At 36.9% G+C, this 12,143-nt stretch overlaps 1 protein-coding gene across 4 annotated transcripts in view; it reads left to right on the top strand.

Moving 5' to 3' along the window:
• The first annotated feature begins 4,605 nt into the window (after positions 1-4,605).
• Positions 4,606-12,143, top strand: part of LOC127677123 (cytochrome P450 2C6-like) — a 30,686-nt gene continuing 23,148 nt past the window's right edge. Inside the window, exons 1-5 of one of the 4 annotated variants that reach the window (XM_052172344.1) lie at positions 4,606-4,773; positions 6,488-6,650; positions 6,830-6,979; positions 10,104-10,264; positions 11,045-11,221. In XM_052172344.1, the coding sequence (XP_052028304.1) occupies positions 4,606-4,773; positions 6,488-6,650; positions 6,830-6,979; positions 10,104-10,264; positions 11,045-11,221 (819 nt within the window). Of the gene's footprint in view, positions 4,774-6,487; positions 6,651-6,829; positions 6,980-10,103; positions 10,265-11,044; positions 11,227-12,143 lie in introns of all 4 variants that reach the window. The other 3 variants (XM_052172345.1, XM_052172347.1, XM_052172348.1) reach the window with 3 other exon arrangements.

Below are 12,143 nucleotides of genomic sequence, written 5' to 3'. Positions count from 1 at the left end.
CTGAAGCAGGTATTTAATCTTGGATATACCCTGAGAAGTTTATATTCAACTGTTGAGCCACAGCTTAATTCTCCTCTAGAAGGCTTCTCTGAACTCCCAGCCATGACTACCAAGGACAATAACCTCTGAAACAGGCCAGAGCTCCCCTTCTCTCCAGTCCCAGTCTAAACACCACTGTTCAAATTGAGTATACTCAACAGTTGAATGCCTTCTCTATGGCTCCCCACTGTGGATCTTCATGAAAGAAACAGTCGATTGTTCTAAACTGTGGTATTGAATGGTCATAGCAGAAACTAGGTGCATAGCGTAAGATATAAACTTCTCCTGGCTTGTTTAAGAGGTGATTGTCCTTAGTTTGGTGGTGCTTGTGACTGGGAGTACTGAGAAGGCTTCTAGAAGAGAATTCAGCTGTGGCTCAATAGTTGAATGCCTTCTCCATTGCTCCCCACAGTAGATTTTCATGAAAGAGACTGTCCATGTTTCTAAACTGTTTATTGACTGTGTATTGCAGAAAGTAGAGTCATACCATGCAATATCAACTTCTTAGGGTGTATCCAAGATCAAATACCTCTGCCAGGGAGGGATATCTGGGAAGGAGAGCTTATTGGTTAAACCTTCAGGGTCTCTATGTACCTCATTAACATGGAGAACTCTGTTCTGAGCCCACATGACCACAGGTTGCATTTTCTTATATGGCAAGTGTGGCACATGTCCTAGGTTGGAAATTCGGCAGGGAACAAGGAGTTGCAAAAGTCTCAGGTGTGTGCCAATCAAGTCTTCAGGCCTGAAATCCACTCTATATTACTAAGCTTCCTGACCTGGTTTTTTGCCCCCCAGGCTGGGTGTAGTGGTGATGAAATCCAGGTGTAGGGGGATCTCAATCTCAATTCAGCATTGTTCAAGTGGGCAATCCTGCATTCCTGTAAATTTGTTGTGTCCATTTTGCAATTCCCTAGAGAAGAATTCTAGTAGTAGATGTTGTTAAGGCTATGGGGAGACTGTATAGTAGCAAAGTGAGTATGAGGAATGACAAAAAAGCCAAGAGAAAAGTATGTGTAGAAGGATTTGAATTAAGAGCTATTGAAGGCAGAACCATTATCAGTTTTTAATCTGTTAAGGAATGTCCATGATGGCAGTGGTAGAAAGCATATGGTTTATCAACTTCTTTGAGTTTTTACTTGCTTAGGCTGAAGCCCATATACAATATGAGTGTGCATTTGTTGAAATAAAATCATACTTATGTATACCCAATCAAGAAACATGGATGACATCAATTTGTCATAATGCATTGGACTTGATTCTTTAGGAGTTGTTGTCATTGTTTATAAAGCTATGATGGTAGTGATGGATGCACAAGAGGAACATGTTGTTAGTATCCTTTGGAGTTGAACAAGGGGGTTGTGGGGGAAACTGGCATGAAACACCTGTATGTTTGTGTGTGTGCAAATAGAATATATCTGTTCAAAGGAGGTTCCCCACAGCTTAGCACAATTGACTTCATTTTGGAAGTACCATTTAGAACATCAAACTCAGAGCACAGAAAAAATCAGCCAAAATAAAAACAAAACAAAACAAAACAAATCTAAAACTAAAAACTCCTCTAAACCAAAACCCAAAACCCAAAAAAGACCTTTGTAATCAAAGTCTAGTTCTGGGAAAGTCTCTAAATGTATTAACCTTGATTTTTGGCTTTTTCAGTTCTGCTTCAAGGTAATCATTCTTGTTAACTGAAGTATGCTAACACAGAATATGATATTTATGCTTAAAAGCTCATCATGAGAAAGGCTCAGCACTACAACAGATTCCAGAACAGCTAATGTAGTTAACAGCTGGCTAATAGACTTTCTATTGGCTTCAACCAATGTCTGAGCAGTCTTCCTTGTGGGTATCCTATAAAAGTAATCTTTTATGCTATATCTTGTTACCTGATTACTCTCCATTGTGCTTCCTGATATTGGGTAAAAGATGGTGTGGGAAGTCCTTTGAAAACTGATGCTGTATGTTGTATCCCATCCTGAACCCATAGCTCAGATCAGTTCTGAGACCAGTTCACTAAAGGGGAGAGAATGAATTCATGCTGCTCATGTACTGATACTGAGGGTGATGTGTTGCTCAAGATTTTTTATCATCTACCCACAATGATTCTGGTGGAAAATATAACAGGTTAGGCCATGTGTCTTTATTCCTTAGACTCTGTCCTCAGCTAGTACCCTGAGCATTGAAGCCATTGTGATCTCACCAATTTAACAGTTTACCAGTTTCCAATATGAAGTCCAATATAAACTTTTATGCTTTTTGGTCTAACCTATGTTCAGTAAATGGAACTTTGTTTCTTTGGCATTTTGTGTCAACATGGGCCAGACAACAAATTCTGCTTACCTTACACAAGATAACAGGGCAAGATGACTTTGGGTCACCAAAGGTCTAAAGATTATTAAGTTAGAACTTTTCTGACCTCCACGTCAGAAAATGATGATCTAATTATTATCCAGATTTGAATTATTAAGGTAAAACTTTTCTGACCTCTATATCAAAAATGATGTAATTATTAACTAAACTCATGTTTGTTTTGAATAGGACTAAATAAGGTTGATATTGAACCACAGTACACAGTCAGTAAAGGTTGGTTGATGATGGTACTGAATGTCTATATGGAGGAAAAAATGCAAGATAAGGACTTAAACCCTGGTTATACTACCCATAGTTTCTGTCTACCTACCTGAAGGACAGAATGTCCAAGGCTCAGCTTTTAATCCCTAGTGGGAATAATTTTGGTTTAGACAAAGAAAAGAGAGGGAATCAGAATAAACCCTGATATGAGCATTTTATGAAAATCCACAGAACTTTTATATCATTTATGAAATACTGTATAACATAATAAAAAAGACAATTTTCTGAGCTAAGGGAGCTTGGCAATATCTGCTTAGTCTATTTAGAATATCATTGATGCCATCTCTATCAATCAAGACTATGCTTGAGTTTTGCCATTCTAATTATAATAACCTATATCATTCCATTAATATCTAAAGTTTTACATGTCTGTCTTATCACATTCCATTCTGAACAGTCTGGCCATTTCATATTATGATTTCTAACATCTTCAACAACTTATGATTTATTAAAGTCACAGAAACTGCTCTGTATTCAACCTTCCTTGTTCATTATATAGTAATGATTTATTCTTATCAATTACAGAATTATGATGATAAAGCTTATGTCAACTTGACACAGGTAGAGTCATTTGGAAAAAGGGAACTTCGTTTGAAAAAAATGTCTCCCTAAGATCTCACTGCAGGCATATTCTTAATCAGTTATTTTCTGAAGAGGACCTAGCTCATGATGCATAAGGCCATGTGTGGGATAGTGGTCCTGGATTTTAGAAGAGAGCAGAATGAGCAAGCGATGGAAACAAACCAGTAAGCGGCACCCCTCAATGACCTCTGCATCAGATCCTGCTTCCCTAGCCCTGTCCTGCTTGAGTTCCTATTTTGGCTTCTTCCAATGAAGAACCATGGTGTGGAATTGTAAACCAATTAATGCCTTTCCTCCACAATTTGCTTTTGATTATGATATTTCATCATAGCAATAGTAACTCTAAACAAGAATAAAGAATGCAAAACACCTTTTCTGGATTAGACAATACAGTCAAGGACTTATAGTAATTTTTGTGCAGTTATCTGATGTCTTTGTGGTTAGTTATATTGAGCTGCTATATTCTTGCCTAGAGTGATATGAAGCGAGTAGTCATACAGCTTGTAGCTTGTTTTGTGGTACTCCTAACATTGGGAGTGGCTCTTTTGCCTGATCTTGAAACTCGTTTCCTTCCTACTGTTGTCTTACCCAGCTTCAATTTGAGGGCTCTTGTCTTGTTTTACTGTATCTTGATGTGCCCAGTTTGCTTGTCATCTCTTGGAGGCCTGCACATTTCTGAACAGAAAACAGAGGGGGAATAAAACTGTGGAGAGATGTGGGAGGGATGAGTGGCCTGGAGTATGGTACTAGACAAGAATCTATTTTAAATAAAAAATGTAATAAAACCACGGTGAATATCTATGGACATAAGAAAATCTCATTGAGTTCATTTTTTTTCTTTCTATGAACTGTGCAATACTGAAAGTTCTTTCATTTGTCTTTTTACCATTAGAACAAATAACAATAGTTTTCATTTTTCCATGACTTGTATTATACAGTGGTGAAGGACAGGATAATATATTGTCTTTTATTCAATATGAGTAATACTAGATACAATTTATTTACTTAGTTGTATTTGTTAGAGCCTGTTAAATACTTATAAAGCTATGCTTATTTAGAATGCATCTGTCAATGTTTAAGGTAACAAATGAATAATTTAAATATACTGTTAATCCTGGGCATAGTTGCTCAGGCATAGGAAGATATAGTAGATGAGTAGATTGAGCTACATTATGAAATGTTTAAGCATGAAGAACAGCTTATTTTTGCCCTTATCACTAGGATAAAGTCCATGTAAACAAAGATTAAAGAGCTGCAGTTGATTAGTCAGTTGTGATGTCATATTGATTCTGCAGCCACAGGATAAAAACTCTGTGCTGCCTGATCACAGCTGTGTCAGGAAGGAGTAGCTCAATGGATCTGGTCACGTTCCTGGTGCTCACCCTCTCCTCTCTCATTGTCCTCTCACTCTGGAGACAGAGTTCCAGGACTGGGAATCTCCCTCCTGGTCCTACTGGTTTCCCAATTATTGGCAATTTCTTCCAGCTAGATGCAAAGAACATCACCCAATCCTTAACGAGTGTAAGTATGCTCCCCTAGCACCTTGCAAGGAAAGATAAATCAAACACTTCTTTTAAAAATTTCTTTTCATTATGAGATTATAATTACTGAATTATTATTTTGAAATTATATTCTTCCTTTCCTTTTCTCTTTCCAAACCCTCTCATACACTCCTTACTGTTCTTTATAAAATCTATGGCTTATTCTTTTATTAATTGTTATATGCATATATGTACATTTATATATGTTTGTATAATGTTATTTTTGCATGTTTTCAGAACTGACCAAAAAGAGTATTGAAATCAATGATTGTGAAGTTAAAAGCCTCTAAAGTTGCATTTCTTGCCCCCATCAGAAATTAAGGAAAAACCAATTTTTTATCGTGAATTAGAGAACTTTCGTTTCTTTGCATGTTATAATAATATTTTCAAAATTGCAAAAAAATATGTATACTTCTTCCCATCTTTATTTTATTGCTGTTTTCCATCTTTTTTATTTTTTTATTTTTTCATTTTTTTATCTTTTATTTTTTTGCTAAAAGTCCCTGGAAAAGGTCACACTACATCATCCAGTAGGTCAGGTAGCACATTTTATGATATATTTTCATTAGCATTAGCATTTCTAAACGAAGTTCTTTAAATGACTGTTGCTTTTTATTAAGAGAAAATATCTATAGATCTAGAGTAATACTCGAAATAAGAAAACTAAAGAAATTTGATACTATCCACATTGAGTTTTACTTTGTGACTTGGGACATGAATGTCCCAGGTTAAGAAGTTTTTTCTCTTAGTAGATGCCCTTGCTGTGTGAACCTTCAGTGTTAGCTTCCTCATTATGGACTTCCACTCTTCTTTCTGGGGCTGAGTTCCACATAAAAACTTTGCAGGAGTTCCTGAAACAAACATCTGTGCATTGATTCTTATTTTAGTATTGACTGAACATGAAATTAGATTGCCCAGGTATCAACTGATAAAAAAGCCTAGTACCAATGTTGAGTATTTACTATTATTATTTTTGTTATTATTATTATCATAATTATTATTATTAATGGCCAAATGTTGCCTATCATTCCCCTTCACAGTGTTCTCCCCCATTCCCTCTCCCCTTTGTATCTGTGAGGGTTCTTCTAAATCTTCCTCCTCTCTGGGGTATCAAGTCTGTAAAGGACTAGGTACATCCTCACCCACTGAAGTGGGATAAGGTATTTCTCTGCTATATATGTGCCAAAAGCCTTTGACCAGCCTGTATTATGCTCTTTAGTTTGTGTCTTAGTCTCTGGGAACACCCAAGGGTCTAAGTTAGTTTATACTGTTACTCTTCCTATGGGATTGCCATCCCCTTCAGTACCTGCAACCTTCCCCTACTTTTCTTTACTCTTCCTACAGTCCGATGATTGGCTGTAAGTATGTGTATTTTTCTCAGTAAGCTGCTCATAGAGGCTCTCAGAGGACAGCCATGCTAGGTTTCTGCCTGTAGGCTAAACATAACATCAGTAACAGTGTCAGGGTATGGTGACTGCCAATAGAATGGAGGTCTTTTACTCCTGAGCAATTCATCCCCAGAAAGAATCTGGAAAACTCTTGCCTCAGTTACTGAAACAGGATCAAGAGACCTGCTGATTATTTCGAGGTAACAATTCATTGTAATCTAAGTATCAACTGCCTTGGTCATCACAGGGTACTTTGTACCCACTGACAAGTGACAATTACCCATTGCTTTGTTTTCCAATTTTCAGTTCTCAAAAGTCTATGGCCCTGTGTTCACTCTGTACTTTGGCATGAAGCCCACTGTGGTGTTGCATGGGTATGAAGCAGTGAAAGAAGCCTTAATTGATCATGGGGAGGAGTTTTCTGAAAGAGGAAGCTTCCCAGTAATTGAACAAATCAATAAAGGACTTGGTAAGTGAGTGTGCATGTTCATTCATGAGCTGGGCAGCATTTACAGTAAAGAAAAAGAGAGAAAGCAAAGGCTAGACATGATTCTGGGGCTCAGACTGGGCTTCTCTATCGTTGTGTCTTTGCAGATGCCATTTTCTCTTTCTAGGATCACATTGTAGTTTCCATTACTATTTGTTTAGGAATTGTTTTTAGCCATGGAAATAGATGGAAAGAAATAAGACGGTTTACACTGATGACTCTGCGGAATTTGGGCATGGGAAAAAGGACCATTGAAAACCGTGTTCAAGAGGAAGCACAGTGCCTTGTGGAGGAACTGAGGAAAACCAATGGTGAGGAAAGCTTTGAGTTTTGACTTTTCCATTCTGTTACAGGTTAGAGTACAAAGGATCTACTAGTACTATTCTTTCAGAAATGTTTTGCAGTTGCCTTTGAATCAGATATCACGAACACAGGTTTTGTTTTAATTTTCTAAAAAGTTACATCCTTAGCATAAACATACCTTGTTTATTACTGATCTTTTTATGAAAGTAATTGCTATTAATAATGGTGGCAGTGACACTATCCATGTTTGTTTATTTATCCCAAACCAGATTATATTTCTTTTTATTTTGTTGAGCAACTTTGGTCTCCACAACTTCACTGATATGTCTACATGTCTTAAACATTTATTTTCTTAGTCCTGGGTACATATGAATCAAAGTATATTTTTCATTCCTTAACTGTGTGTAATAGACCTTTATCATGATTTGAAAATTTATCATGGTTCGTTTTTGTGATTTGTATGTTTTAAGAAATTACACATGATAGCATTATTCTGCAAAACATACAAACTTTTTATTAGTTTTTATTGGATATTTTATTTATTTACATTTCACATGTTATCCCTTTTTCTGAATTACACCACCTATCCTATCCTATTTCTATGAGGGTGTGTCCCTACACATCCACCCATTCCCTCCTCCCTGCTTTGGTATTCACCTATACTGAGATATTGAGCCTTCACAGGACTGAGAACCTCTTCATCCATTGAGGCCCAACAAAGCCATCCTCTGCCTCATATTCAGCTGGAGCAATGGGTCCCTCCATGTCTACTTTTTGTTTGATGGTTTAGACCCTGGGAGCTCTGGTTGGTTGATATTGTTCTTCCTATTGGCTTGAAAACACCCTCAACTCCTTTAGTCTTTTCTCTAATTCTTCAATTAGGGACCACTTGATGAGTTCAATGATTGACTGTGAGCATCCATCTCTGTATATGTCAGGTTCTGGCCGAACCTCTCAGGAGACAGCTATATCAGGCTCCTGTCAGTATGCACTTCTTGGCATCCACAATAGTGTCTGAGTTTGGTGACTATATATGGGATGGGTCTCCAGGTGGGGCAGTCTCCGAACGGCCTTTCCTTCAGTCTCTGCTCTATACTTTGTGTCCATATTTGCTTCCATGAGTATTTTGTTTCCCTTTCTAAGGAGGACCAAAGCACCCACAATTTGATCTTCCTTCTTGAGCTTCATGTCATCTGCAAATTGTATCTTGAGTATTCCAAGCTTTTGGGCTAATATCCACTTATCAGTGAGTGCCAATCCTTGTGTGTGTGTGTGTGTGTGTGTGTGTGTGTGTTTTAAGTATCCGATATTGTTTATGAAAATTTAGAATACATACATTTTCTCAGAGGGAATTTAGCTTTTTGTGGAGACAGAAATGTCATAAATGTCTTTGATGTTATATTTTCAAAAAATTCTTTTATTGGATATATTCTTTATTTACATTTCAAATGTTATCCTCTTTCTCATTTTGCCCTCTCCTGGGAAAGCCCCTATCCTATCCCCTCTCCCCCTGCTTTTATGATGTCATTCCTCCACCCACCAACCCCTCCCACCTTGCTGCCCTCGATTCCCCTACTTTGGGGCATCTATTGAGACTTTATAGGATCAAGGACTTCTCCTCCTATTGATTCCCGAAAGACAATCCTCTGCTACATATACAGCTAGATCCATGTGTACCCCTTGGTTGATGGCTTACTCCTTTGGAACTCTGGGCGTCTGGTTGGTTGATTTTGTTGTTCTTCCTATGAAGTTGCAAACTCTTTCAGCTCCTTTACTCCTTACTGTAACTACTCCATTGGGGCTGAAAACCCCTTCAGATCCTTCAGTCTTTCTCTAAATCTTACATTGGGGGACCCGTGATCATTCCAATGTTTGGCTGTGTGCATCTGCCTCTGTATTTGTAAAGACTCTGGCAGGGCCTCTCAGGGGACAGCCATATCAGGCTCCTTTCAGCAAGTATTTCTTGACATCCATGATAGCGTCAGGGTTTGGTGACTTTATATGGGATGAATCCCCAGGTGGTACAGTCTCTGGATGGCCTTTCCTTCAGTCTCTTCTCTACATGTTATTTACATATTTGCTCCTTTGAGAATTTTGTTCCCTCTTCTCAGAAGAACCAGATCACCCACACTTCATTTTTCCTTCCTCTTGAGCTTCATGTGATCTGTGAATTGTATCTTGGGTATTCCAAGATTTGGGGCTAATATACACTTATCTTGGTTTATCTCTGTACCCCATTTTAATAGGGTTATTTGATTGGTTGGAGTCTAATTTCTTGAGTTCTTTATATATATTAGATATTAACTCACATTCAGTTAGAAGATTAGAAAGCATATTTTCCCATTCTGTTGTTTGCCATTTTGTCCTATTGACAATATTCTTTGCCTTACAGAAGCTTTGCAATTTTATGAGGTCTCATTTATCAATTCATGATCTTAGAACATAAGCCATTGGTGTTTTCTTCAGGAAATGTTCCCCTATTCCCATGTATTTGGGCCTCTTCCTCACTTTCTCTATTATTTATTGTAGTGTATCTGGTTTTATCTAGAGTTTTTTGATTCACTTGGACTTGAGCTTTGTACAAGGAGATAAGAATGGATTAATTTGCATTCCTCTGCATGCTGACCACAAGTTGAACCAGTACCCATACAAACTAACTTAATTGAATGACTTGTTTAACTAAACTTGGACTGTTTCATTAAGACTATCTCACCTTTCTCTAAGTATATTATAGTTCTGTCTTCTGTTGTGTATACCATTTCTCTTTGCAGCCACTCTTTTGTCTTAGAGAGTAAGCAGATTTTAATTTGCTGTCTTTGTGAATGCTACCTATACAGGAAGTACCTGTCACAGAAGACTCAGGTTATCTGCTTAAATACTGAAGAAACTTTTCTTTAAGTTCTCTCTTCAAAATTAAGTGAAAAGAAGATAGAAATCATATTTGAGTAATGTTATTTCATATTAAAAGTAAAGGTTGTTGCTGTTACTATATATACTGAATGTTTAGCTATTAGAGGACTTTGTAGATACAATACTGCTTAAAATTTCTAAAGGTACTGTACACATTAACAAGGATAAATTTCCCTCTTGGTATATTTTAATAACATTTTACAATTGTTTCCCATTCTTCAGGCTCACCCTGTGATCCCACCTTCATCCTGGGCTGTGTTCCATGCAATATCATCTGCTCCATTATTTTCCAGGATCGTTTTGATTATAAAGATAAGGATTTTCTTTTCTTGATGAAAAAACTCAATGAGAATGTCAAGATTCTGAGCAGTCCTTGGATACAGGTGTAGAAAAATACCTTTCCTCCTGAAAGCAAACCTATGGTCATTCTTTATCACAGCTCAAATTACACGTGGACTAGTAGAGAGAATTAATTCATTGATTTTGAGAAAGATATCTAGTCACTCATAGAATATTCTTGCAATACTCACAAGTTTTTTTTTTTAATGTCAACCTTTAAGACCTACTCATTCTGGTATTTGACAGAAATACCTTAGATAAGAAAGATAACGATCTACTAAGAAAAATTTGGAATAATTATTCAGGAAGCACTGAAATCACTGAAATGTTTGATACTTTAGTTTGGATTCTCCCTTAAAAGGGAACAGGAATAAATGACAATATGAATGGTTTTATGGTATGTGGATCACAAATATCTTCACTATCTTTCCCCGTGAAGAATTAGCATCTCCTGTTCTCTGCCTATATAGTATTTATGGACTGCAAAGCAGTTGATAAAGTATACAATTTTTATCAAGGTGTCTTTAAAAGAGGCCCACTCACTTCTTTGTTGTCACTTCATGTCAGAGGTTGGCTGATTGTAAAGCTTTCTGCAGTGAATCAGTTATCCTATTATCTTAACATCCACTGGAATCTAAAATGTATGAATTTCATTAATGTATACCATGTGGTATTTTAAATTTATGAAATGAATCGACTCTTATTCAAAGTGAACATGTGTCATATATATAACTATAAATCTAAATCATGCTTATTATGTTATTCTCTATATATTTTTTATTATACCTAATATACTTAATAAATTCTTGTTTTTTTTCTTGTAGTTCTGCAATACTTTCCCAGTACTTACTGATTATTTTCCAGGAAGTCATAAGACAGCAGCTAAAAATTTTGATTATATTAAAACCTACCTTCTGAAGAAAATAAAAGAACATCAAGAATCACTGGACATTACAAATCCTCGGGACTTTATTGATTATTACCTGATTAAGCAGAAGCAGGTAAAGTTGACATATACCTATTTATTTGACTTTTCAAGTATTTCCTCATTCATTGAATACTTATATTTGGCAGAGATATATAAAAGCTCAGTCCAGTGTCATTTGAAAACCAACTTTAATATTTATTGGGTGTGTAAGAATGGATTCATGAACATTTAAGGGGACTTGTTTAATTAGAATACATTGACATTTATCTTCACATAGAAAAGCAATATAACTGAGGAAAAAGACAATACAAAGGGCATGAGAGATGCCCTTATTGTGTCCAATAAGCGTTGAATTCTCTGTCATTCACTCCCTCTCCAAATCCACTCCATTATGTGATTTTCATTTATTATGTATTTAACACATTGCGTTAGAAAGGTATTAATATATAATTATCAAGTTGTGCCTTAAAATTTTTTGAACAGAAAAGACATTTTATTTTAATTTTATTTTATTGAATTTTTATTCTCCTTTTTTTTTTAACAGCTTAGGTTTTATAGCCCTCACTGTCTGCCCTCTGATTGATCCTCATCCCATACTTCCTCACCACATCTCAAAGAGCATGTCCTCACCACACCCATCACATCACACCTCCAAACTCCTTGGGGCCCCAATCCTTTCAAAGGTTAGGCACATCTATTTTCACTGAGGCCAGACCAAGCAGCAGTCCTTTGCTGCATACCTGTCAGGGGCTCCTTATCAGCTAGTGTATGCTGCCTGACTGATGGCTCAGTGTCTGAGAGATCTAGCGGGACTCGGTTAGTTGAGACTGCTGGTCTTCCTATAGAGTAACCTTCCTCCTCAGTTTCTTCCAGCTTTTTCCCAATTCAACCACAGGGGTCTCCAGCTTCTGTACATTGGTTGGGTGTAAGCATCTATATCAGACTCTTTGAGCTACTTGTTGGGTCTTTCAGAGGACATCCATGCTATGCTCCTT

This window comes from Apodemus sylvaticus, chromosome 1 (genome assembly GCF_947179515.1).
Source record: "Apodemus sylvaticus chromosome 1, mApoSyl1.1, whole genome shotgun sequence".
In the NCBI taxonomy this organism is placed as follows: Eukaryota; Metazoa; Chordata; class Mammalia; order Rodentia; family Muridae; genus Apodemus; species Apodemus sylvaticus.
The sequence above is the reverse complement of the archived record's forward strand: the minus strand, read 5'-3'. Positions and strand labels throughout refer to the sequence as shown.